At 43.9% G+C, this 27,526-nt stretch overlaps 1 protein-coding gene across 1 annotated transcript in view; it reads right to left on the bottom strand.

Moving 5' to 3' along the window:
* The window catches only part of SEPTIN12 (septin 12), a 121,166-nt gene extending 108,640 nt beyond the window's left edge, over positions 1-12,526 (bottom strand). Inside the window, exon 1 of the mRNA XM_075318434.1 lies at positions 12,307-12,526. Within this exon, the coding sequence (XP_075174549.1) occupies positions 12,307-12,361 (55 nt within the window). The 5' untranslated portion in view covers positions 12,362-12,526. The remainder of the gene's footprint in view (positions 1-12,306) is intronic.
* Between the last annotated feature and the right edge of the window lie 15,000 nt (positions 12,527-27,526).

The following is a 27,526-nucleotide window of genomic DNA, read 5'->3' as shown; positions in this document are numbered from 1 at the left end:
GTCAGAAAGCCAAAAAAGCAAAAACTAGCTGGTCAAAAAGCGAGTGATCAACATGGATGCAAACATGCTGCTGCATAAGCCCTGTGCTGAAATAGTAATCTTGTTCACACAGCAAATGTATGTGTGACTGATTTCACAGGGCATCAACCCCCATTATGCTGACCCACTATGAAATATCCACCACGTTATACAAATATAAATGTGTGGAACATATCGTCAGCCTATGGGAGTCCTAATCCAAATCACCAAGGCTATTAGTTGCAGCAGTGTAATTACCGCTCAAAGAAACGGAGTCATACATGCAAAACAGCACAAAGGCAGCCATGTGATCAATCAAAAGGGGTGTAAAGGCTACTGACTGCTAGAGATATCATGTGCCAACACCCTATATAATACCAGTAAAGACCCAAAATGCAGTTATAGCTAGTGGCACATGGTATCAAAATACAGATCAATATCGTACCTGAGGTGTGGTATGAGAGTAAGGCACCCCGACCTATAGGTTTCGTAATCCTTCTTCCGGGGGTAGGTCTCAGAATAAAAAGAGCGTCCTTATAAATAAGACTCATCCAATCCTGAACCATATCAGTCCCGCCCAATCAAAACGTCCAATAATATATTATCCCACCAGGACATGTTATAACAGCGTCTGCCATTAGTGAATGGTTCAAGGAGCTGAATCAGGCTCCGCCCCATGAATGACGCGAAACCGGAAGCTTCCAAATATGGGCATCGCGTCACTAACCAAGGGGCGCGCCCATCACGTAATACAAGGGGCGTATACACACCGCTCAATCAGCATTGTCAGACGGCCCTGCAAATACAAGTCACACCGTCACTCCCCCACCTGACGCGGCGCCACAATGGGCAATGTAGCAGCATCGGCTAGGGGGCGTATGTCAGCCACGTCACATCAAAGGTGTATCCGGGCCATCCTATCAATATTAAGGAACAGCCCTGTGACAGGTTAGACCCCGCCCCACTAGATGACGCGAGACCGGAAGTGTCCAAATATAGGCACCGCGTCATCTATTAGGAGGTGTGTCTACCGCGCCACGTGGGAGAGCGTGTGTATGACATTACACCAACCTATAGGGGTCTTCAAACCAAGCATCGCCCCCACCTGACGTGGCGCCGCAGTGGGCAATGTAACAACATCAGCTAGGGGGCGTATGTCAACTACGTCACATCAAAGATGTATACGGGGCCATCCTATCAATATTAAAGAACGGCCCTGTGACCGGTTAGACCACGCCCCACTCGATGACGCGAAACCGGAAGCGTCCAAACACAGGCACCGCGTCATCGATTAGGAGGTGTATCCACCGCGCCACATGGGGAAGCGTATGTATAACATTGAATCAACCTATAGGAATCCTCGGACCAGGCACCATGGCAACCAATACAAAACCCAGCAAAGATCCACCCCTCTCCACAGCCACGTCTGATGCTGGTACATGAAAGGGGGTAGCATTCAATTGGCAGAATCATAGGTGCGATCAAAAGTACCCATAAAGTATACAGCAATGAGTATCATTATGTAAACATATCCAACTATAATAAATTTATCGAAGTCAGTATAAGCAGTACCAACAATGGCGCTAAAACCCTAACACATCATTGCATACACATATAGAATATATTCTAATAGCCTTGGTGATTTGGATTAGGACTCCCATAGGCTGACGATATGTTCCACACATTTATATTTGTATAACGTGGTGGATATTTCATAGTGGGTCAGCATAATGGGGGTTGATGCCCTGTGAAATCAGTCACACATACATTTGCTGTGTGAACAAGATTACTATTTCAGCACAGGGCTTATGCAGCAGCATGTTTGCATCCATGTTGATCACTCGCTTTTTGACCAGCTAGTTTTTGCTTTTTTGGCTTTCTGACTGCCCTTAAACATGTAAAGCGTGCCAGGTTGGTATGAGGGTATCATTGGTGGCTATCATCACCTGTCTCTACAAATTTTAACCACAACAATCTTTTGTCTTTTGTAATTTGTATTTAATAAAATTTGTATCTATTTCAACTATAAAGTCTCTGTACAGATTTTTTCCTTCATTATTTCATTTATATTCTGTATATGGCTTTCTCCATATGCTAACTATGGCACGAGACTTCTCGTGTATACTGGTATTGTTTGTTTACATGCCTTTCTGTGTATTTTCACAGGTTTTTTTCATACCAAGCATGGACTATCGAACCAGGGATATTTCCTGGAAACTTGCCTGTAGTAGAGCTTTTGATGGTAGCGTACCTGATGGGAACGGTATTGAACATAGGGGACGTGTTGAGTTGCAGAATAATGTGAAACGCTTATTACATAAGCGTACGAAAATTTGGTGGAATAAGGCGTTCCTCGAGGGATACATTTCCAAACAAATGGTCCCTCGGGGACTTAGAATACAGGTGTTCCCCTCATTTCCTGTGGAGGATACGACCTTCATCAGTAGGTGGGAAGAGGTCTGTTCCACCAGTTCTCTTAAACTCATGGAGTTAATAGTTGGTCTGAATTCAAAAACCTTGGATGAAGTTGAGAGGGAGTTGGACCTTGCATATTCCGATCTGAAGGCGGCCTCTTCGACCGAGGAGATTGCTACCTTTGACTCAGCGATGATGACTAGCTCTGAAGAATGGGAGAAATCTATTAGAGAAACCCATTCAAAAAAGATCATACGTGACATGACGGACTATCAACAATTAAAAGTCTACAGGTGGCGGAAACCTATTCCACGATTTGCGCGCAGCAGATCTGTGTCGGTGTCCTCGGTCTCGTCCGCGGGTGGTGCATCTGATCGGTCACTATCTCCTGTGACCACACGGTTTGGGAGTAGAAGAAAAGGGGAGCAACAACAACAGCAACCACAAAAAACAACTGGCAATCAGAATAAGAAACCCCCTGGGGTGGGGAAACCAGCCAGTACCCCTAAGGTAATCAATCTATCCCAACATGTCTTTTCAACTCTAGACAATGAGATTCTTGCTAGGGGCCTTACTTTTTCACCAAGTTCACGTTTTGATCCATTCACAGCCGTGAAGGACCTACATATCTTTGGTCGAGCACTGATGTTGAAGAAATGGTTCCATGATGATGATCTTAAAAAGGCTTTTCCTACAGAGACTGAACAATCTGCTCTACGGATTTTGGAGGAATTGTCTGAGGAACACAATTCCAGTGCTCTAGGTAAGATTCCTTCACGGCTGCGGATCAAGTCTAAAAAATTCCCCCCCTTGTCGGCCTGTCCCAATGTAGATCTGTTCGTGCGGCTCGTCTCTGATGAATTTTCTAAATTCCCTAAAAATATTTGTAATGATAATCTTACGAGGGAAGAGAGGAGCTGCATTGACAGGATCAGGAAGTTGGAGGACATTGTGATAAAACCGGCCGACAAGGGCGGGAATATTGTGGTGTGGCCATGCACACTTTATGAACGGGAGGCATATAGACAGCTCAGGGTTGGCGAGTGCTATCAACGCCTCACCTTTAATCCCCTGAGCAAGTTTACCAAAGAACTACATTGTCTACTGTCTGATGCTGTGGAGTGTGGCACTATAGAGAGGGGACTATCGGATGCATTACGTGTGGGCGAGCCAACGATACCGACACTGTATCTGCTGCCTAAGGTACACAAAGATGTGAATGTGCCACCTGGTAGACCTATTGTGTCGGGGGTGGGCAATTTTCTTGAACGTGTCTGTATTTACATCGATGGTTTGTTGAAACCTTTAGTTGAGTCCCTTCCCTCATTTACAAAAGACACAAGCAATTTTTTGCAAAAAATCGATTCCATACAAGTGGGAGAGGGCTCCCTGTTGGTCTCTTGCGATGTCGAATCGCTCTATACGAGCATTCGACATCGCGACGGACTACGGGCTGTGTCATACTTTCTCTCTATGACCGACATGTCTGAGACTGAGAGGGGCTTTGTCATGAACTTGTTGAGTTTTGCCTTGACTCATAATTTTTTCTTTTTCGGGGGGGTCCCTCTACCTACAGCTCCAGGGCACAGCAATGGGGGCGGCTTTTGCGCCCTCATACGCTAATTTGTTCCTGGGGCTGTGGGAGAGGGACCTTCTCCTGTCAGATTGGCTGTCGTCGGTGGACCGCATCCCCCTTTGGACGCGGTACATCGACGACATCTTTTTTATCTGGCAGGGGACGATCCCAGAACTTAATTTATTTATGCAAAATCTAAATAACAACGAAATTAACATACGGCTAACTCATAAGTTCAGTGACACGTCCCTTGAATTCCTAGATGTCTTGGTCATGAGAGACTCATCAGGGTTCCTACAAACTGATTTATATCGAAAAGACACTTCTGTAAACTCAGTTTTACACGCCACCTCGGCCCACCCCGCACATGTTGTACGAGCAGTCCCCGTGGGACAATTTCTTCGCCTACGGCGGATCTGCTCGTCAGATTCTTCTTTTGAGTCCAAGGCTATGGATCTCAAACAGAGATTCCGTGATCGCGGGTATAGCAATAGGTCTATCAAAAAGGCATACAATAGAGCGAGAAATTCCCCACGTGTAGATCTATTATTTGGTAACCACGGCACTAAAAATACGAACATTGTGAGAATGGTTACCAAGTATCATTCACATTGGGAACGGATGTTGGAAGTCATGTCCCGTTATTGGTCTATACTCACTGTTGATCCCATTCTTCGGAGCTATTTATCTGACAGACCATCAGTTGCGGCCCGTAAGGCCAAAAATCTGAAGGACATATTGACGTCTAGTCATTACAATAAAAAAGATAAAAATGTTCTTCCATTTGCATTTTCCTCTGGTGCATCTAGGGCAAGATTTGGCTGCTCACCATGTGGGGCATGCGTTGCATGCCCCAACATTGATACAGCGACAGAGTTCACTTCCTCTGATGGAAAAATTTTTCCTATTAAGAAGAAGATAAACTGCCTCTCCAAGGCTGTGGTGTATTATGCTGTTTGTCCATGTCCTCTCGTCTATGTCGGCCTGACGACGCGGGCCTTAAAGGTCCGCGTGAGAGAACATGTTCGTGATATTCAGGCCGCCGTGGACGAGATTGACATTGAGAGCCTTAAGACAATACCTAGGCATTTTAGGAAATATCACCACTGTGACCATACTGCTTTGAGGGTACGGGGCATTGATCAAATAATACCTGGGATCCGAGGCGGGAATGTTACCCGCCTTCTCACACAGCGTGAGACGGAATGGATATGGACCTTGAAGACTCTACAGCCTTTTGGGCTGAATGAGTGTTTAAGTTTTGTATCCTTCCTATAGTTTCCCAGACATTGCTCCATCCTTCTCTGTGGTGTACAAATATGTAACCCGTGTCTCTGCAGCTCTGTGTATGATCTCTTTGTTCTTTATCTGTTTGGTCCTTTTTTAATTTTTTATTTATATGTTTTAATTTGCAGTTACATCCATATTTCCATATCTTTCCTGATCACGTCTATATAAGTATTCTGAAGAAATTGGCAATCCACTGGATAACAGCAAAAATGAATGGGATCATACCACCTGACTCTTGCTACGATTTGTTATGCAAATATGTGTCATCCTGATATATGCTGTATGTGGGTAGCAATGTTGGTTGGATGCCTTCTTATTGGGACTTTTTTTGTGACCACTTCTCTCCTGGTGCCAGTGCGCGCGTGCGTTTGCCTCGGGTGCGCTGTGCCGCTATGTGCGTGTCCTTTGGGCTCCTTTCATGGTGATCTGATCACCATGGTTGGGGCTGGACGCGCTTGTGGCGGCGCGGTGCTCCCGCGGCATCCGCCCGCGCGCCACGATTGGCTAATCGGGACAGAATGATGATCAGAATATATTCTATATGTGTATGCAATGATGTGTTAGGGTTTTAGCGCCATTGTTGGTACTGCTTATACTGACTTCGATAAATTTATTATAGTTGGATATGTTTACATAATGATACTCATTGCTGTATACTTTATGGGTACTTTTGATCGCACCTATGATTCTGCCAATTGAATGCTACCCCCTTTCATGTACCAGCATCAGACGTGGCTGTGGAGAGGGGTGGATCTTTGCTGGGTTTTGTATTGGTTGCCATGGTGCCTGGTCCGAGGATTCCTATAGGTTGATTCAATGTTATACATACGCTTCCCCATGTGGCGCGGTGGATACACCTCCTAATCGATGACGCGGTGCCTGTGTTTGGACGCTTCCGGTTTCGCGTCATCGAGTGGGGCGTGGTCTAACCGGTCACAGGGCCGTTCTTTAATATTGATAGGATGGCCCCGTATACATCTTTGATGTGACGTAGTTGACATACGCCCCCTAGCTGATGTTGTTACATTGCCCACTGCGGCGCCACGTCAGGTGGGGGCGATGCTTGGTTTGAAGACCCCTATAGGTTGGTGTAATGTCATACACACGCTCTCCCACGTGGCGCGGTAGACACACCTCCTAATAGATGACGCGGTGCCTATATTTGGACACTTCCGGTCTCGCGTCATCTAGTGGGGCGGGGTCTAACCTGTCACAGGGCCGTTCCTTAATATTGATAGGATGGCCCGGATACACCTTTGATGTGACGTGGCTGACATACGCCCCCTAGCCGATGCTGCTACATTGCCCATTGTGGCGCCGCGTCAGGTGGGGGAGTGACGGTGTGACTTGTATTTGCAGGGCCGTCTGACAATGCTGATTGAGCGGTGTGTATACGCCCCTTGTATTACGTGATGGGCGCGCCCCTTGGTTAGTGACGCGATGCCCATATTTGGAAGCTTCCGGTTTCGCGTCATTCATGGGGCGGAGCCTGATTCAGCTCCTTGAACCATTCACTAATGGCAGACGCTGTTATAACATGTCCTGGTGGGATAATATATTATTGGACGTTTTGATTGGGCGGGACTGATATGGTTCAGGATTGGATGAGTCTTATTTATAAGGACGCTCTTTTTATTCTGAGACCTACCCCCGGAAGAAGGATTACGAAACCTATAGGTCGGGGTGCCTTACTCTCATACCACACCTCAGGTACAGATATTGATCTGTATTTTGATACCATGTGCCACTAGCTATAACTGCATTTTGGGTCTTTACTGGTATTATATAGGGTGTTGGCACATGATATCTCTAGCAGTCAGTAGCCTTTACACCCCTTTTGATTGATCACATGGCTGCCTTTGTGCTGTTTTGCATGTATGACTCCGTTTCTTTGAGCGGTAATTACACTGCTGCAACTAATAGCCTTGGTGATTTGGATTAGGACTCCCATAGGCTGACGATATGTTCCACACATTTATATTTGTATAACGTGGTGGATATTTCATAGTGGGTCAGCATAATGGGGGTTGATGCCCTGTGAAATCAGTCACACATACATTTGCTGTGTGAACAAGATTACTATTTCAGCACAGGGCTTATGCAGCAGCATGTTTGCATCCATGTTGATCACTCGCTTTTTGACCAGCTAGTTTTTGCTTTTTTGGCTTTCTGACTGCCCTTAAACATGTAAAGCGTGCCAGGTTGGTATGAGGGTATCATTGGTGGCTATCATCACCTGTCTCTACAAATTTTAACCACAACAATCTTTTGTCTTTTGTAATTTGTATTTAATAAAATTTGTATCTATTTCAACTATAAAGTCTCTGTACAGATTTTTTCCTTCATTATTTCATCACTAGTTACCAGTACTGAGCTCCTGAGCATAGTAGTGCCCGCTCATCACTAGTTACCAGTACTGAGCACCTGAGCATGGTAGTGCCCGCTCATCACTAGTTACCAGTACTGAGCTCCTGAGCATAGTAGTGTCCGCTCATCGCTAGTTACGAGTACTGAGCCCCCGAGCATGGCAGTGCCCGCTCATCACTAGTTACCAGTACTGAGCTCCTGAGCATAGTAGTGTCCGCTCATCGCTAGTTACGAGTACTGAGCCCCCGAGCATGGCAGTGCCCGCTCATCACTAGTTACCAGTACTGAGCTCCTGAGCATAGTAGTGTCCGCTCATCACTAGTTACGAGTACTGAGCCCCCGAGCATGGCAGTGCCCGCTCATCACTAGTTACCAGTACTGAGCTCCTGAGCATAGTAGTGTCCGCTCATCACTAGTTACGAGTACTGAGCACCTGAGCATGGTAGTGTCCGCTCATCACTAGTTACTAGTACTGAGCTCCTGAGCATGGTAGTGCCCGCTCATTACTAGTTATAATGGCACAATGTTATGCCCACACGGTGTCAGTGAGTGAACTGCTGCATCTGTAGGCATTGGACATGGTAGAATTATATGGGGCTACGCCAGATATTACTGTATAGCAGGGGTCCCCAACCAGGGGCTAGCGGGCTCCTAATGTGTGGCTTGTAACTCTCTGTTCAGGCGAGTGCCAATATATTAATTTTGTCAGCGTCCACAGTGGGCAGTACTATTTGTCCAGAGGGTACTCGGGGGAATATTACATTATAAGGGGGGGACTCAGGACAATATCATGTAATAAAGGGCACTCCGGGCATTATTACCTTATAGAGAGGCGATTGGGGGATTATTTCTTAATAAGGGGGCACTAAGGAAAATATTATTTGATAAGAAGCACTCCGGACATTTTTTAGGGGGACACTGAAGGGGTATTAATACTTTTGAAAAGGGCGCTTATTACTTTATAAGGAGGCACTCTGGCCATTATTTGCAAAGGGCGCACACAATATGGGGGAACTCTGGCCACTATTACTTGATAATCCGCCACTACAGGACATTAGGACTAGTAACGGGGCCACTCAGGGCATTATTGCCCGTTTAGGGGGCACGGAAGGGGTATTTTGGCTTTATAAAGGGGCACTCGGGAAATTGTAACTCCTAACTGGCAGATGAACCAGGTTATAATATGGTCCATCCAACATGGCCGCTCTAAGAGTGACATTCTTTGTTACCCATAGCAACCAATCACAGCACAGCTTTCATTTTTAAAACTACTCTGAGAGAATGAAAGCTTCACTGTGATAGGTTGCTATAGGTAACTATGACAGAGACCCTAGGCTTGAGGCCTAGTCATGTAAACATGTCTCCTGATATTGATGGCTGCCGTCTTGTGTGGGCGGCTATGTCCTCCTGACGTGACCGACTGTTTGTTCATGCAAATTCCATCCATTTTTTTCTTCTTTTATTTTGTTCACAGCAGATAATGAGCTCAGGATTAAGGATGGAGACCATTATGGCGGATGAAGTCTTAGTGGGCGCGTTTTCATTGGGGTGAGGTGACTTCATATATAGGGCATCATAGAAAAGAATCAGCAGCTGCATTATCACTTTGCTTGCTGTCAGTGAATGGAACCCGATCCGAATCTCTGGCAAGTAAAGGGCTGCAGACGCCATATATGAAGTGGTAACTATTATCAATGATGAAGAGAATGATCACTCCCAACATTTCCTGATGAGGAATCGGTTGACGAGGGGTTAAAGGAGGGGACATAGACCGAGGTTGATTAAAGGGCTTTTATGTGGGGCCCCACAGATCCCCAGGGGCCCCCCCCGCGAAACGTCTTTGAGTGTAAAACCCTTTTAGGAGAAACATAAACTATGGGAGATCCAGCTCCTGATATACATCTATCTGTAGGACTACAAGTCTCATCATGCCTCGTCACCTAGGTAGGGTGGGACAAATTCTAAAAGCGTGCGACATTCCTGGTCCTACAGATCCTAAAAGAGGCACAGAGACAATGACGGGAAGCCCATATATATATATACACTGTAATTAATATATATATATATATATATATATATATATATATATATATATATATATATATATATATATATATATATATATATATATATATATATATATATGAGAGACAATGACGGGAAGCCCATTATACTGTATATATATATATGAGAGACAATGACGGGAAGCCCATTATACTGTATATATATATATATATATATGAGAGACAATGACGGGAAGCCCATATATATATATATATATACTGTATATATATATATATGAGAGACAATGATGGGAAGCCCATATATATATATATATATATATACACATACATACATACATACATACATACAGTGTAGTGGAGCGGAGTGTCAGACATAGCGGAGTGAGGTTTGCCACTTGGCAAAAAGAGGTTTGCCACATGCGGCAAAGCTATATGTTACCTACAGATATACCACACAGTAGTATCACACAGGAGAGGATTAGATACACCGCTCAGCAGACAGTATTACACAGGATAGGATTAGATACACCGCTCAGCAGACAGTATTACACAGGATAGGATTAGATACACGGCTCAGCAGACAGTATCACACAGGAGAGGATTAGATACACGGCTCAGCAGACAGTATCACACAGGATAGGATTAGATACACAGCTCAGCAGACAGTATCACACAGGATGGGATTAGATACACAGCTCAGCAGACAGTATCACACAGGATAGGATTAGATACACAGCTCAGCAGACAGTATCACACAGGATAGGATTAGATACACAGCTCAGCAGACAGTATCACACAGGATGGGATTAGATACACCTCTCAGCAGACAGTATCACACAGGAGAGGATTAGATACACAGTTCAGCATACAGTATCACACAGAAGAGGATTAGATACACAACTCAGCGGACAGGATCACACAGGATAGGATTAGATGCACCGCTCAGCAGACAGTATCACACAGGATGGGATTAGATACACAACTCAGCGGACAGGATCACACAGGATAGGATTAGATGCACCGCTCAGCAGGTAGTATCACACATTATTTTATTTGATGCTCAGCTTTGCACACAGCATAAGACATGATAGGTTTAGATACATTGCTCTGCAAACAGTACTGAAAATTATAGGATTAGCTACACATCTCAGCAGTCTGTATCCCACATGATAAGATGAGATGCAATAGCTGGATGTTATTAAATACCTTGGCCCAGCAGATAGTATCATGCATGACAGGAGTAGATACACAGCCCAGCATCTGGCATCCTATATGATAGAATTAGATACACAGCTGTGCAGCCAGTATCACACAATAGCAATAGGTGCATTGGTTCAGCAGACAGTATCAAACATGATGGGATTAGATACACAGCTCAGCAGACAGGATCACACAGGATAGGATTAGATACACAGCTCAGCAGACAGTATCACACAGGAGAGGATTGGATACACAGCTCAGCAGACAGTATCCCACATGATATGATTAGATACACAGCTCAGCAGACAGTATCACACATGATATGATTAGATGCACAGCTCAGCAGACAGTATCACACAGGAGAGGATTAGATACACATCTCAGCAGACAGTATCACACAGGAGAGGATTAGATACACAGCTCAGCAGGCAGCGTTGTACATAATACGCTTAGATGCATCTAAGCAGACAGTATCATGATATTTAGTAAATCTCTCTGGCATATCCAGCAGGGATGCGTGTATCACACAGGACAGAATTTTGATGCAGCAGAGCTCAGTCCGAGTTTGTCATTTTCTCCAGCTCCCTATCTTCTGCTTGGATTTGCATAGGACTGCCACCCCCCCTTCTTCCCAATCCCAACTTATTACTAATTAATATTTCTATAGCACCAACTTATTCCGCAGCACTGTACAGCTCAGAGGGTGCTGGTGTTGTAGCTGTATTACCAGTCCAGCTCTGCTACATCCGCACACAGAGATGAGACCAGTCCAGCTCTGCTACATCCGCACACAGAGATGAGACCAGTCCAGCTCTGCTACATCCGCACACAGAGATGAGACCAGTCCAGCTCTGCTACATCCGCACACAGAAATGAGACCAGTCCAGCTCTGCTACATCCGCGCACAGAGATGAGACCAGCCCAGCTCTGCTACATCCGCACACAGAGATGAGACGAGTCCAGCTCTGCTACATCCGCAGAGATGAGACTAGTCCAGCTCTGCTACATCCGCACACAGAAATGAGACCAGTCCAGCTCTGCTACATCCGCACACAGAGATGAGACCAGTCCAGCTCTGCTACATCCGCAGAGATGAGACTAGTCCAGCTCTGCTACATCCGCACACAGAGATGAGGACCAGTCCAGCTCTGCTACATCCGCACACACAGATGAGACCAGTCCAGCTCTGCTACATCCGCACACAGAGATGAGACCAGTCCAGCTCTGCTACATCCGCACACAGAGATGAGACCAGTCCAGCTCTGCTACATCCGCGCACAGAGATGAGACCAGTCCAGCTCTGCTACATCCGCGCACAGAGATGAGACCAGCCCAGCTCTGCTACATCCGCGCACAGAGATGAGACCAGCCCAGCTCTGCTACATCCGCACACATGCACTTCCAATGAAACCTTACCTTCAAAGTCAGAGAGGATCCCCTCCAAGTGGTCGTTGACAGATAAGTGAGCCATGCTCGCCCCCTCCTTGATCGCTCGGGTTAGGAATAAACCCCCTTTACAACGAGAGTGAAATGACGGGGACCAAACTAGGCGACGTCCCACATGTGCGGGTCCAGCTGTGCTGATCCAGTGACCCCCTGTACTGGAGTGCCCCCCTGTGCTGCTGAGCCCTGCACTGCACTGTGACCGCAGGAGAGCTACAGGCAGCAGACCCCTCCTCCAGAGGATGCGGAGCAGCTACACCCCCACATACCTACAAGGAATCCCCATCCTCTCTCTAAAACTTATTTGATCAGCAGCACATCTGGAAGTGGGGAGGGGGCAGAAGAGGAGGAGGGGGGCAGCCAAAGCCTGGCCTTCTCCTGATTAACTCTTCTCCTGCTGAGTAACTTACTATTGCACAATATTTCATCTCTGCGGATTGCAAGCTCTTGGGACCAAGCAAAGCAATGCAGTAGGAATACCTGCCCCAGACCCAAGTGCAATCAGCGGAGAATGGAACGTTCTGCAACACAATAATAATAATAATAATAAAAAATAATAATAGAATGTAGTAGTGATAATAATAATAATAATAATAATAATAATAATAATAATAACAGACAACAATATAATCTAATAATAATAAAATATTATAATAATAACAAAAATAGTAACAATCTAATAATGATAAATACTACAAATACTACTACTACTGCTAATAATAATAATAAAAAAATAACAATAATATAATATAATCTACTACTACTACTAAAAAATAATAATAAAAATAATATAATCTACTAATAATAAATAATAAAATATAATAACGATAGTAATATAATTTACTAATAATAAATCTACCACCACCACCACTACTACTACTACTACTACTACTACTACTACTACTACTACTACTACTACTACTACTACTACTACTACTACTACTACTACTACTACTACTACTACTACTACTACTACTACTACTACTACTACTACTAATAATATAAAATAACAACAAGAATAATATAATCTAATAATAAATAATAAAATATAATAATAACAACAATATAATCTAATAATAATAAAATATAATAAAATATAATAATAACAATAACAGAATCTACTAATAATAAATACTACTACTACTACTAAATAATAATAACAATAATAATACTAATAATAAAATAACAATAATATAATCTACTAATAATAAATAATAATTAAATATAATAATACAAAATAATAATAATAATAATAATAATAATAATAATAATAATCAAAACAGACTTTGTGCATTAATTCTTCACCATTTATAAGATCTCTGCTTGCTTACACTAATGACCTCCAGAGGCTGACAACCTGCACAGACCGCAGACTTCTCACTACATGTGACATCTGTACCTGGATACATTATTTTCCTGCACTGACACACTGTAACAATCTATCAGAACACAGAGCTTTGTGCTGATGAGTTTCTTTCACAGAAGATTGTCTAGACTAGATACAATTGTAACAAACCCTCAGCTGTGAGAATTGTAGGTGTAAACAGCCCATATAGCCTTGCTGGATGCAATCTATTGTTCTCTGTTATCAGCCATTCCAGACTAGACAGAGCTCATTTGGTGTATTGCTAGCCATTTTAGGCTACTGAGAGACAGATTTATTGCTCCCTGTTATCAGCCATTTCTGCAAGAGCAAAGGGGGGGGTGAGGAAAGGGCATTCTGTTTTCTGTAGGCTCCTCTCCCCCTGGTTATACACCCTGTATAGCTTGTGCTTCTGCTCTTATATTGCTGGCGTATATAATATCACAGTGTATAATATGTCAGATGCTGGTGAGCGGGGAGGTCGGTGGTGGCGAAGGGGGTTTCGGGGGGTTGTGGTGGTGGGGGGAATCGGGGGGGGGGTCGGGGGGTGCTGCTGGTGGTGGTGGGGGGGGGAAATCGGGGGGTGGTCGATCGTCCACACCGCCCTTCTTATTTAAGGAAACTTTCAGGTTCTGGTTTTGGCTCAGATCTTATAAAGAAAAGATCAAGGGAAATTTACAAGATGATGATTGTCTGCAGCGGGTGTAATTAAACCGCAATTCTCAGAGCTAATTATGTGAGTGTAGACTGCGGGCGAGTGTCAGCATCGTGGGCGAGCGTGGCCGGGTCACACATGGGGCAGGGAGGGGAGCACACAGCATAGGAAGGGATTCCTGGGTAGAGATGTCATAACATGGGCAGCTACAGAGTGATGTCACCACATGGTCAGCTTTAATGATGTCACCACATGGTCAGCTTTAATGATGTCACCACATGGTCAGCTTTAATGATGTCACCGCATGGTCAGCTTTAATGATGTCACCACATGGTCAGCTTTAATGATGTCACCACATGGTCAGCTACAGAGTGATGTCACCACATGGTCAGCTTTAATGATGTCACCACATGGTCAGCTTTAATGATGTCACCACATGGTCAGCTACAGAGTGATGTCACCACATGGTCAGCTTTAATGATGTCACCACATGGTCAGCTACAGAGTGATGTCACCACATGGTCAGCTTTAATGATGTCACCACATGGTCAGCTACAGAGTGATGTCACCACATGGTCAGCTTTAATGATGTCACTGCATTGGCAGTTTTAATGATGTCATCACATGGACAGAGGTGTCATCTCTTCATGCATGTGGTGGCGTCATAAAAGCTGTCCACGTAGTGACATCACAACAGTTGTTAATGTGCTGACATCACTAAAGCTGCCCATGTGACATCACTAAAGATAATGTAATTCCCATTAGTTTTTTATTGGTTGGTTTCTGCCTCTTGAGAACTAGTAACCAATCACTACCCTCCTTCACTGATTGGGTGGAATAATTGACGGATCATTCACTGACAGCAAGCAGACATGTTGCCATAGTCAGGGCTGCCACTAGGAATTTCAGGGCCCCATACTGGCAAAAGTTCGGGGCCCCCTTGAGGTTCCACGTCCACCTCAGCTCCGCCTCCACCCCACAAATTTTCCACAGTCCCACATCACTGGTTAATCAGCAGGAGATTATCATTACAGGACTACTTCTCATGCTGCAGGTAGTCCAGCATATTCATGACCTCTGTACAATTGCTAGATCTGCAGCAGAGAAAACATGGATTTTATCACAATGAAAGCAAACAGCCCAGTAAGTGACACATCGCTGGAATCAGGATATCTGTTTCTACTTTATGCTGCTCTCAGATGGGGGAGCAAAAACCTGCTGACAGATTCCCTTTAAGGCTCTTTCAGCAGATAGATAGAATCATAGATAGATAGATGGATATGTGGCGCCCCTGTGGCTTCAGTCACCACAGGGTACTGCACCTCACTTAAGGTGCAGTACTCATCTTGGATCCAGAGGAGGTCAGTACCAGTTCCACAACACAAACTCATACACACAACCAGGTTGCCCTCCCCATTGGGGACCAGGCTAGGGTCGGGTCTTAAGCTAGTCACCAAACATGGAGGGTGGCCACCCACTAGTGACAGGGAACTGGGGGAGGAGCAGCCACCGGGGGGAGTTAGGAGCTTACACAACATTTAGGGTGTTCTCCAGCAGGAGAGAACAGGAGCGGGACCGGTGCGGTTCAGGGTGCAGAGCCTTAGGGTAGAACAGACTTCACCTTATATCACCAGAACCTGCAGGACGGGGGATTGCCAGTCCCTCTGACCACCACGAGATCCCGGAGCACAGTGCCACATAGGATCCGGAGTCGTGATTACACAGCGGCCCCGCGTCACCTACACACGGGACAGGAGCTAACACTACACAAACCGGGGTCCCCAAGCAGCATCAGGACACGGGGATCCATCTGTAAAGGCGCAAGAAGGAAGGGCCCATCAACCACCGTACCGGATCTAACCTCCAACGGATCCGGGTTCAGCCGGGGCCCATCAAGGGTGGAACCACAGCAGCTGATTCAGCCTTTTGATTGCTGTCGCCTCGCGCTTCGGCACCAACGGCCACTACTCTCCTCATCATCCTCCCCGGGGCCCCGCTCCACCTGTGGGGAGAAGAACCATCCTTGCTGCAACACCATCTGCCCCAGGGGACAGAGACAGCAGCGGCGGCTAATCCCTGGCCACGTACCATCCGCCCCGGAGGACAGCGACAGCAGCGGCGGCTAATCCCTGGCCACGTACCATCCGCCCCGGAGGACAGCGACAGCAGCGGCGGCTAATCCCTGGCTACGTACCATCCGCCCCGGAGGACAGCGACAGCAGCGGCGGCTAATCCCTGGCCACGTACCATCCGCCCCGGAGGACAGCGACAGCAGCGGCGGCTAATCCCTGGCCACGTACCATCCGCCCCGGAGGACAGCGACAGCAGCGGCGGCTAATCCCTGGCCTCGTACCATCTGCCCCGGAGGACAGCGACAGCAGCGGCGGCTAATCCCTGGCCGCGTACCATCCGCACCGGAGGACAGCGACAGCAGCGGCGGCTAATCCCTGGCCGCGTACCATCCGCCCCGAAGGACAGAGACAGCAGCGGCGGCTAATCCCTGGCCACGTACTATCCGCCCCGGAGGACAGCGACAGCAGCGGCGGCTAATCCCTGGCCACGTACCACAGGTGGCGTCAGAAGACTATCATCCAAATCCCCTTCTATTGTACACCTCGAGGCCACGAAGCCAGGCAAGGCCACCTGTGACATCCCCCTGACCCGACATCACCGGCCCGGCGACGAGTAACATTTAACCCCTGCGCCGTGGGTGCTACAGATAGATGAGAGATGGAAAGACGGCTGGACGGAGGGGGTCTCACAGCAGGTGGGGGTCTCACAGCAGGTGGGGGTGGGGTCACAGCAGGTGGGGGTGGGGTCACAGCAGGTGGAGGAAGGTGAGAGGTGGAGAGGGGGCAGCAGATGAGGGAGGGGGGCAGCGGCTGATGGGGGAGGGGGTGGCAGATGGAGGGGATGCAGCAGATGGGTTCAGTGCTGCTGGATCAGGGGCAGTGACTGCTGCAGCTGATGGGTGGGGGCTGGGGCAATGGCGGCGGCTGAAAGGAAACAGTGTCTTTAAACTTACCGATCGCTCCCCTCAGCTTCCACGGACGCTGGAGTGAAGCTGGGGGAGTGGTCACCGCCCCAGATCCACAGTGGAGAAAGCGGTCACAAGGACAATCTCTCCAATCAGAGCTGGGGGCGGGTGCAGCTGAGGTCACCCAGCTCCAGCCAATGATCGGTGCTACAGCTGCACTGATCAGGGCTGGATCTTAATGTTACAGCCATTTTCAATGGTTGGAACATTACAGTGGCTGTGATTGGCTGAGCGGCGTTCGTCAGCCAATCACAGCTTCCTTAGGTCCAGGGAGGAGACACCGCCCCTCCTGAGGTCAGGAGAGGGCCCCTCCTCCCCGAATCTAAGATATCTGCAGCGATCGCAGCCTCCGGGGCCACGATCTCGCCATGACGTACTGGGTAAGTCATGGGTCCTTAAGTACCAGGGAGCTATGACGTACCCAGTACGTTTTCAGGCTCTAGGAGCCGCTCCCGCTGGGGGCCCCTGTGCGACTGCAGGTGCTGTCCGTGCAACGTCCCCACCCCCTGCCCATGGGGCCCGGGGAGCAGAGGAATGAAAGGGGAGGGGCCTGTCAGCGTGTCCGGGCCCCGCCTCCTGCTCACCGGGCCGCTACAGGAGTTCCACTAGTAATGCCCTGATGGCGGCCCTGGCCATAGTTGGGGAATGACACCCAGAGGACATTAGATGGCTGCGGAGCTGCTCAGGGTGCAGGGATTCGGCTTCACTTCCTAAACATAAATAAGCCATTCAATAACGTCACCAAGTATTACTGAATTAATACCGCCACACTGTGCCATAAACAGCAAAATATCTGATCCCCCCCAATGTCCCCCCCCTGATCCAGCTCCCCTTGTCCCATGCCTAATCCCAATGTCCCCCTCCTGATCCAGCACCCTTGTCCCATGCCTAATCCCAATGTCCCACTCCTGATCCAGCTCCCTTGTCCCCCTCCTAATCCCAATGTCCCCTCCTGATCCAGCCCCCTTGTCCCCCTCCTAATCCCAATGTCCCCCTCCTGATCCAGCTCCCTTGTCCCCCTCCTAATCCCAATGTCCCCCTCCTGATCCAGCCCCCTTGTCCCATGCCTAATCCCAATGTCCCACTCCTGATCCAGCTCCCTTGTCCCCCTCCTAATCCCAATGTCCCCTCCTGATCCAGCCCCCTTGTCCCCCTCCTAATCCCAATGTCCCCCTCCTGATCCAGCTCCCTTGTCCCCCTCCTAATCCCAATGTCCCCCTCCTGATCCAGCTCCCTTGTCCCCCTCCTAATCCCAATGTCCCCCTCCTGATCCAGCCCCCTTGTCCCATGCCTAATCCCAATGTCCCACTCCTGATCCAGCTCCCTTGTCCCCCTCCTAATCCCAATGTCCCCATCCTGACCCAGCCCCCTTGTCCCCCTCCTAATCCCAATGTCCCCCTCCTGATCCAGCCCCCTTGTCCCCCTCCTAATCCCAATGTCCCCCTCCTGATCCAGCCCCCTTGTCCCCCTCCTAATCCCAATGTCCCCCTCCTGATCCAGCCCCCTTGTCCCCCACCCCGCTGATCACTGGGTGATAAAGATCTGGCCCATTTGCTGCAGTGATCAGTATCCCACTGGTGACCTGCGCCATGATGGGGTCCCCAGCTGTGCTGTGTCCTGGGCAGGGGGGACAAACATTGGCACTGAGGTGTGAATGAGGCCTGTGGGGTCTGGGACGAGGGGGGGGGGGCTATAAATGTCATCATCTGTTAGCACCAGCCTGCTAATGCAGAGGAGGGGGGCTGTGTGATTACAGCTGTGTACACGGTCAATGTCACATATACAAAGGGCAGTGCTGAGAATGGATCACGCGAAAGGTTAGATACAGCAGCTCAGCGGACAGTATAAGATAGGATAGGCTTAGATACATCGGCTCATCAGACAGTATCACACAGGGGAGGATTAGATACACGGTTCAGCAGACAGTATCACACAAGATGGGATTAGATACACAGCTCAGCAGATAGTAGCACACAGAATAGGATTAGATACACAGCTCAGCAGACAGTATCACACAGGAGAGGATTAGATACACAGCTCAGCAGACAGTATCACACAGGAGAAGATTAGATACACAGCTCAGCAGACAGTATCACACAGGAGAGGATTAGATACACGGCTCAGCAGACAGTATCACACAGGATAGGATTAGATACACAGCTCAGCAGACAGTATCACACAGGATAGGATTAGATACACAGCTCAGCAGACAGTATCACACAGGAGAGGATTAGATACACAGCTCAGCAGACAGTATCACACAGGAGAAGATTAGATACACAGCTCAGCAGACAGTATCACACAGGAGAGGATTAGATACACGGCTCAGCAGACAGTATCACACAGGATAGGATTAGATACACAGCTCAGCAGACAGTATCACACAGGATAGGATTAGATACACAGCTCAGCAGACAGTATAACACAGGATAGGATTAGATACACGGCTCAGCAGACCGTATCACACAAGATAGGATTAGATACACGGCTCAGCAGACAGTATCACACAGGATAAGATTAGATACATAGCTCAGCAGACAGTATCACACAGGATAAGATTAGATACATAGCTCAGCAGACAGTATCACACAGAATAGGATTAGATACACAGCTCAGCAGACAGTATCACACAGGATAGGATTAGATACACGACTCAGTAGACAGTATCACACAGTATCACACAGGATAGGATTAGATACACGATTCAACAGACAGTATCACACAGGAGAGGATTAGATACACAGCTCAGCAGACAGTATCACACAGGATAGGATTAGTTACATCGGCCCAGCAGACAGTATCACACAGGATAGGATTAGATACACAGCTCAGCAGACAGTATCACACAGGACAGGATTAGATACACAGCTCAGCAGACAGTATCACACAGGATAGGATTAGATACACAGCTCAGAAGACAGTATCACAAAGGATAGGATTAGATACACGGCTCAGCAGACAGTATCACACAAGATAGGATTAGATACACAGCTCAGCAGACAGTATCACACAAGATAGGATTAGATACAAAGCTCAGCAGACAGTATCACACAGGATAGGATTAGATACATCGGTTCAGCAGACGGTATCGCACAAGATAGGATTAGATACACGGCTCAGCAGACAGTATCACACAAGATAGGATTAGATACACGGCTCACAGACAGTATCACACAAGATAGGATTAGAAACACGGCTCAGCAGACAGTATCACACAGGAGAGGATTAGATACACGACTCAGCAGACAGTATCACACAGGAGAGGATTAGATACACAGCTCAGCAGACAGTATCACACAGGAGAGGATTAGATACACAGCTCAGCAGACAGTATCACACAGGAGAGGATTAGATACACAGCTCAGCAGACAGTATCACACAGGATAAGATTAGATACACGGCTCAGCAGACAGTATCACACAGGAGAGGATTAGATACACAGCTCAGCAGACAGTATCACACAGGAGAGGATTAGATACACAGCTCAGCAGACAGTATCACACAGGATAAGATTAGATACACGGCTCAGCAGACAGTATCACACAGGAGAGGATTAGATACACGACTCAGCAGACAGTATCACACAGGAGAGGATTAGATACACAGCTCAGCAGACAGTATCACACAGGAGAGGATTAGATACACCGCTCAGCAGTCAGTATCACACAGGAGAGGATTAGATACACAGCTCAGCATACAGTATCACACAGGAGAGGATTAGATACACAGCTCAGCATACAGTATCACACAGGATAAGATTAGATACACGGCTCAGCAGACAGAATCGCACACCCGAGCTTTAGATACGCGGCTCAGCAGCCCCATGCCCCTTTCTGTATTTGCGGCTGTGCCGGTTGGATCTGGCGGTTTCGGTGACAGGTGCTGCTCTGGACAATCCCGGCTTTGTCCTGGCCTCAGATATAATTACAGAGGGGCCGCGGCTCTACAAATTGGCGTGTAATAATATAATAAGACTATATCAGGCCGAGGCTCTCCTCTGGACTCTGCACAGATCACATTCTTCTATAGTTTCTCCCAGCAACAAAAATTGACATAGTCGGATAGATCTTGTAAATACGAGCAATTTTGCCATTTACGGCTTACTAAAATTGTCAATCGTTCCTAAGATATTTACACTTTTCTTTTGTTTTCAGCTCGTTGCCTTAGAGACCGACCACTGCTGCTAGATACATAAAAAATAACGGTGCTTACAAGCTCTTTTCTATAGAGCTTGTAAGCATTGTCCAGTATCACTATGAAGGTGAGAAGACACCATTAAAGGGGCATTTACCTAACGATAAGAGCATCAGACATCAGATGTAAATATCTGCAGGCTCTAGAGATATGGGACGTAAAGCAATGATCTCAGGGGGCACAGGAGGGGGGGGGCAAGATACAGCATTTTCCCAACCTGAAGTGGCTGATAATAGAGAAGAATAGAATGCAGGTAGGAAAAATCACACCCTAAATAATCCACATTTATGATGTGGAGCCTAAAGATCTGTTATTGAACACAAACATAAATGAGGATTGTATATTAATTTTCCATTGAATTGTCTGAATATCTATTATAATGTACAAGCCTCATCTGTCTGCACAGTATCACTGCAGTGTACATGTATCCTGGGTACACAGCGCCACCTTGTGGACTCTGTGCAGTGCTGCAAGAGGAACACTGCTCGAATCATACTGCCCCTATGTACAAGAATATAACCACTATAATACTGCCCCTATGTACAAGAATATAACTACTATAATACTGCCCCCTATGTACAAGAATATAACTACTATAATACTGCCCCCTATGTACAAGAGTATAACTACTATAATACTGCCCCTATGTACAGGAATATAACTACTATAATACTACCCCTATGTACAAGAATATAACTACTATAATACTGCCCCTATGTACAAGAATATTACTATAATACTGCCCCCTATGTACAAGAATATAACTACTATAATACTGCTCCTATGTACAAGAATATAACTACTATAATACTGCCCCTATGTACAAGAATATAACAACTATAATACTGCCCCTATGTACAAGAACATTACTATAATACTGCCCCCTATGTACAAGAATATAACTGCTATAATACTGCTCCTATGTACAAGAATATAACTGCTATAATACTGCTCCTATGTACAAGAATATAACTACTATAATACTGCCCCTATGTACAAGAATATAACTACTATAATACTGCCCCTATGTACAAGAATATAACTGCTATAATACTGCTCCTATGTACAAGAATATAAGTACTATAATACTGCCCCTATGTACAAGAATATAACTACTATAATAATGCTCCTATGTACAAGAATATAACTGCTATAATACTGCTCCTATGTACAAGAATATAACTACTATAATACTGCCCCTATGTACAAGAATATAACTACTATAATACTGCTCCTATGTTCAAGAATATAACTACTATAATACTGCCCCTATGTACAAGAATATAACTACTATAATACTGCTCCTATGTACAAGAATATAACTGCTATAATACTGCCCCTATGTACAAGAATATAACTGCTATAATACTGCTCCTATGTACAAGAATATAAGTACTATAATACTTCCCCTATGTACAAGAATATAACTGCTATAATACTGCCCCTATGTACAAGAATATAACTGCTATAATACTGCCCCTATGTACAAGAATATAACTACTATAATACTGCTCCTATGTACAAGAATATAACTACTATAATACTGCCCCTATGTACAAGAATATAACTGCTATAATACTGCCCCTATGTACAAGAATATAACTACTATAATACTGCCCCTATGTACAAGAATATAACTGCTATAATACTGCTCCTATGTACAAGAATATAACTGCTATAATACTGCTCCTATGTACAAGAATATAAGTACTATAATACTGCCCCTATGTACAAGAATATAACTGCTATAATACTGCCCCTATGTACAAGAATATAACTACTATAATACTGCCCCTATGTACAAGAATATAACTACTATAATATTGCCCCTATGTACAAGAATATAACAACTATAATACTGCCCCTATGTACAAGAACATTACTGTAATACTGCCCCCTATGTACAAGAACATTACTATAATACTGCTCCTATGTACAAGAATATAACTGCTATAATACTGCTCCTATGTACAAGAATATAACTACTATAATACTGCCCCCTATGTACAAGAATATAACTACTATAATACTGCTCCCTATGTACAAGAATATAACTACTATATACTGCCCCTATGTACAAGAATATAACTACTATAATACTGCCTCCTATGTACAAGAATATAACTACTATAATACTGCCCCTATGTGCAAGAATATAACTACTATAATACTGCCCCTATGTACAAGAATATAACTACTATAATACTGCCCCTATGTGCAAGAATATAACTACTATAATACTGCTCCTATATACAAGAATATAACTACTATAATACTGCTCCTATATACAAGAATATAACTACTATAATACTGCCCCTATGTAGAAGAATATAACTACTATAAAACTGCCGCCTATGTACAAGAATATAACTACTATAATACTGCCCCTATGTACAAGAATATAACTGCTATAATACTGCCCCTATGTACAAGAATATAACTACTATAATACTGCCCCTATGTTCAAGAATATAACTACTATAATACTGCTCCTATGTACAAGAATATAACTGCTATAATACTGCCCCTATGTACAAGAATATAACTGCTATAATACTGCCCCTATGTACAAGAATATAACTGCTATAATACTGCCCCTATGTACAAGAATATAACTACTATAATACTGCTCCTATGTACAAGAATATAACTACTATAATACTGCCCCTATGTTCAAGAATATAACTACTATAATACTGCCCCCTATGTACAAGAATATAACTACTATAATACTGCCCCTATGTACAAGAATATAACTGCTATAATACTACCCCTATGTACAAGAATATAACTACTATAATACTGCCCCTATGTACAAGAATATAACTACTATAATACTGCCCCTATGTACAAGAATATAACTACTATAATACTGCCCCTATGTACAAGAATATAACTACTATAATACTGCCCCCTATATACAAGAATGTAACTACTATAATACTGCCCCTATGTACAAGAATATAACTACTATAATACTGCTCCTATGTACAAGAATATAACTGCTATAATACTGCTCCTATGTACAAGAATATAACTACTATAATACTGCTCCTAAGTACAAGAATATAACTGCTATAATACTGCTCCTATGTACAAGAATATAACTAATATAATACTGCCCCCTATGTACAAGAATATAACTACTATAATACTGCCCCTATGTACAAGAATATAACTACTATAATACTGCTCCTATGTACAAGAATATAACTACTATAATACTGCCCCTATGTACAAGAATATAACTACTATAATACTGCCCCCTATGTACAAGAATATAACTACTATAATACTGCCCCTATGTACAAGAATATAACTACTATAATACTGCCCCTATGTACAAGAATATAACTACTATAATACTGCCCCCTATGTACAAGAATATAACTACTATAATACTGCCCCCTATGTACAAGAATATAACTACTATAATACTGCCCCTATATACAAGAATATAACTACTATAATACTGCCCCTATGTACAAGAATATAACTACTATAATACTGCTCCTATGTACAAGAATATAACTACTATAATACTGCCCCTATGTACAAGAATATAACTACTATAATACTGCCCCTATGTACAAGAATATAACTACTATAATACTGCCCCTATGTACAAGAATATAACTACTATAATACTGCCCCTATGTACAAGAATATAACTACTATAATACTGCTCCTATGTACAAGAATATAACTACTATAATACTGCTCCCTATGTACAAGAATATAACTACTATATACTGCCCCTATGTACAAGAATATAACTACTATAATACTGCTCCTATGTACAAGAATATAACTACTATATACTGCCCCTATGTACAAGAATATAACTACTATAATACTGCTCCTATGTACAAGAATATAACTACTATAATACTGCCCCTATGTACAAGAATATAACTACTATATACTGCCCCTATGTACAAGAATATAACTACTATAATACTGCTCCTATGTACAAGAATATAACTACTATAATACTGCTCCCTATGTACAAGAATATAACTACTATATACTGCCCCTATGTACAAGAATATAACTACTATAATACTGCTCCTATGTACAAGAATATAACTACTATAATACTGCCCCTATGTACAAGAATATAACTACTATAATACTGCCTCCTATGTACAAGAATATAACTACTATAATACTGCCCCTATGTGCAAGAATATAACTACTATAATACTGCCCCTATGTACAAGAATATAACTACTATAATACTGCCCCTATGTGCAAGAATATAACTATTATAATACTGCTCCTATATACAAGAATATAACTACTATAATACTGCTCCTATATACAAGAATATAACTACTATAATACTGCCCCTATGTAGAAGAATATAACTAGTATAATACTGCCGCCTATGTACAAGAATATAACTACTATAATACTGCCCTCTATATACAAGAATATAACTACTATAAGGCTGCTCCTATGTACAAGAATATAACTACTATAATACTGCCGCCTATGTACAAGAATATAACTACTATAATACTGCCCCTATGTACAAGAATATAACTACTATAATACTGCCGCCTATGTACAAGAATATAACTACTATAATACTGCCCCTATGTACAAGAATATAACTACTATAATACTGCCCTCTATATACAAGAATATAACTACTATAAGGCTGCTCCTATGTACAAGAATATAACTACTATAATACTGCCCTCTATATACAAGAATATAACTACTATAAGGCTGCTCCTATGTACAAGAATATAACTACTATAATACTGCCCCTATATACAAGAATATAACTACTATAATACTGCCCCTATGTACAAGAATATAACTACTATAATACTGCTCCTATGTACAAGAATATAACTACTATAATACTGCCCCTATGTACAAGAATATAACTACTATAATACTGCCCCTATGTACAAGAATATAACTACTATAATACTGCCCCTATGTACAAGAATATAACTACTATAATACTGCCCCTATGTACAAGAATATAACTACTATAATACTGCTCCTATGTACAAGAATATAACTACTATAATACTGCTCCCTATGTACAAGAATATAACTACTATATACTGCCCCTATGTACAAGAATATAACTACTATAATACTGCTCCTATGTACAAGAATATAACTACTATATACTGCCCCTATGTACAAGAATATAACTACTATAATACTGCTCCTATGTACAAGAATATAACTACTATAATACTGCCCCTATGTACAAGAATATAACTACTATATACTGCCCCTATGTACAAGAATATAACTACTATAATACTGCTCCTATGTACAAGAATATAACTACTATAATACTGCTCCCTATGTACAAGAATATAACTACTATATACTGCCCCTATGTACAAGAATATAACTACTATAATACTGCTCCTATGTACAAGAATATAACTACTATAATACTGCCCCTATGTACAAGAATATAACTACTATAATACTGCCTCCTATGTACAAGAATATAACTACTATAATACTGCCCCTATGTGCAAGAATATAACTACTATAATACTGCCCCTATGTACAAGAATATAACTACTATAATACTGCCCCTATGTGCAAGAATATAACTATTATAATACTGCTCCTATATACAAGAATATAACTACTATAATACTGCTCCTATATACAAGAATATAACTACTATAATACTGCCTCTATGTACAAGAATATAACTAGTATAATACTGCTCCTATATACAAGAATATAACTACTATAATACTGCCCCTATGTAGAAGAATATAACTAGTATAATACTGCCGCCTATGTACAAGAATATAACTACTATAATACTGCCCTCTATATACAAGAATATAACTACTATAAGGCTGCTCCTATGTACAAGAATATAACTACTATAATACTGCCGCCTATGTACAAGAATATAACTACTATAATACTGCCCCTATGTACA

Source organism: Anomaloglossus baeobatrachus, chromosome 7 (genome assembly GCF_048569485.1).
Source record: "Anomaloglossus baeobatrachus isolate aAnoBae1 chromosome 7, aAnoBae1.hap1, whole genome shotgun sequence".
Classification (NCBI taxonomy): domain Eukaryota; kingdom Metazoa; phylum Chordata; class Amphibia; order Anura; family Aromobatidae; genus Anomaloglossus; species Anomaloglossus baeobatrachus.
The sequence above is the reverse complement of the archived record's forward strand: the minus strand, read 5'-3'. Positions and strand labels throughout refer to the sequence as shown.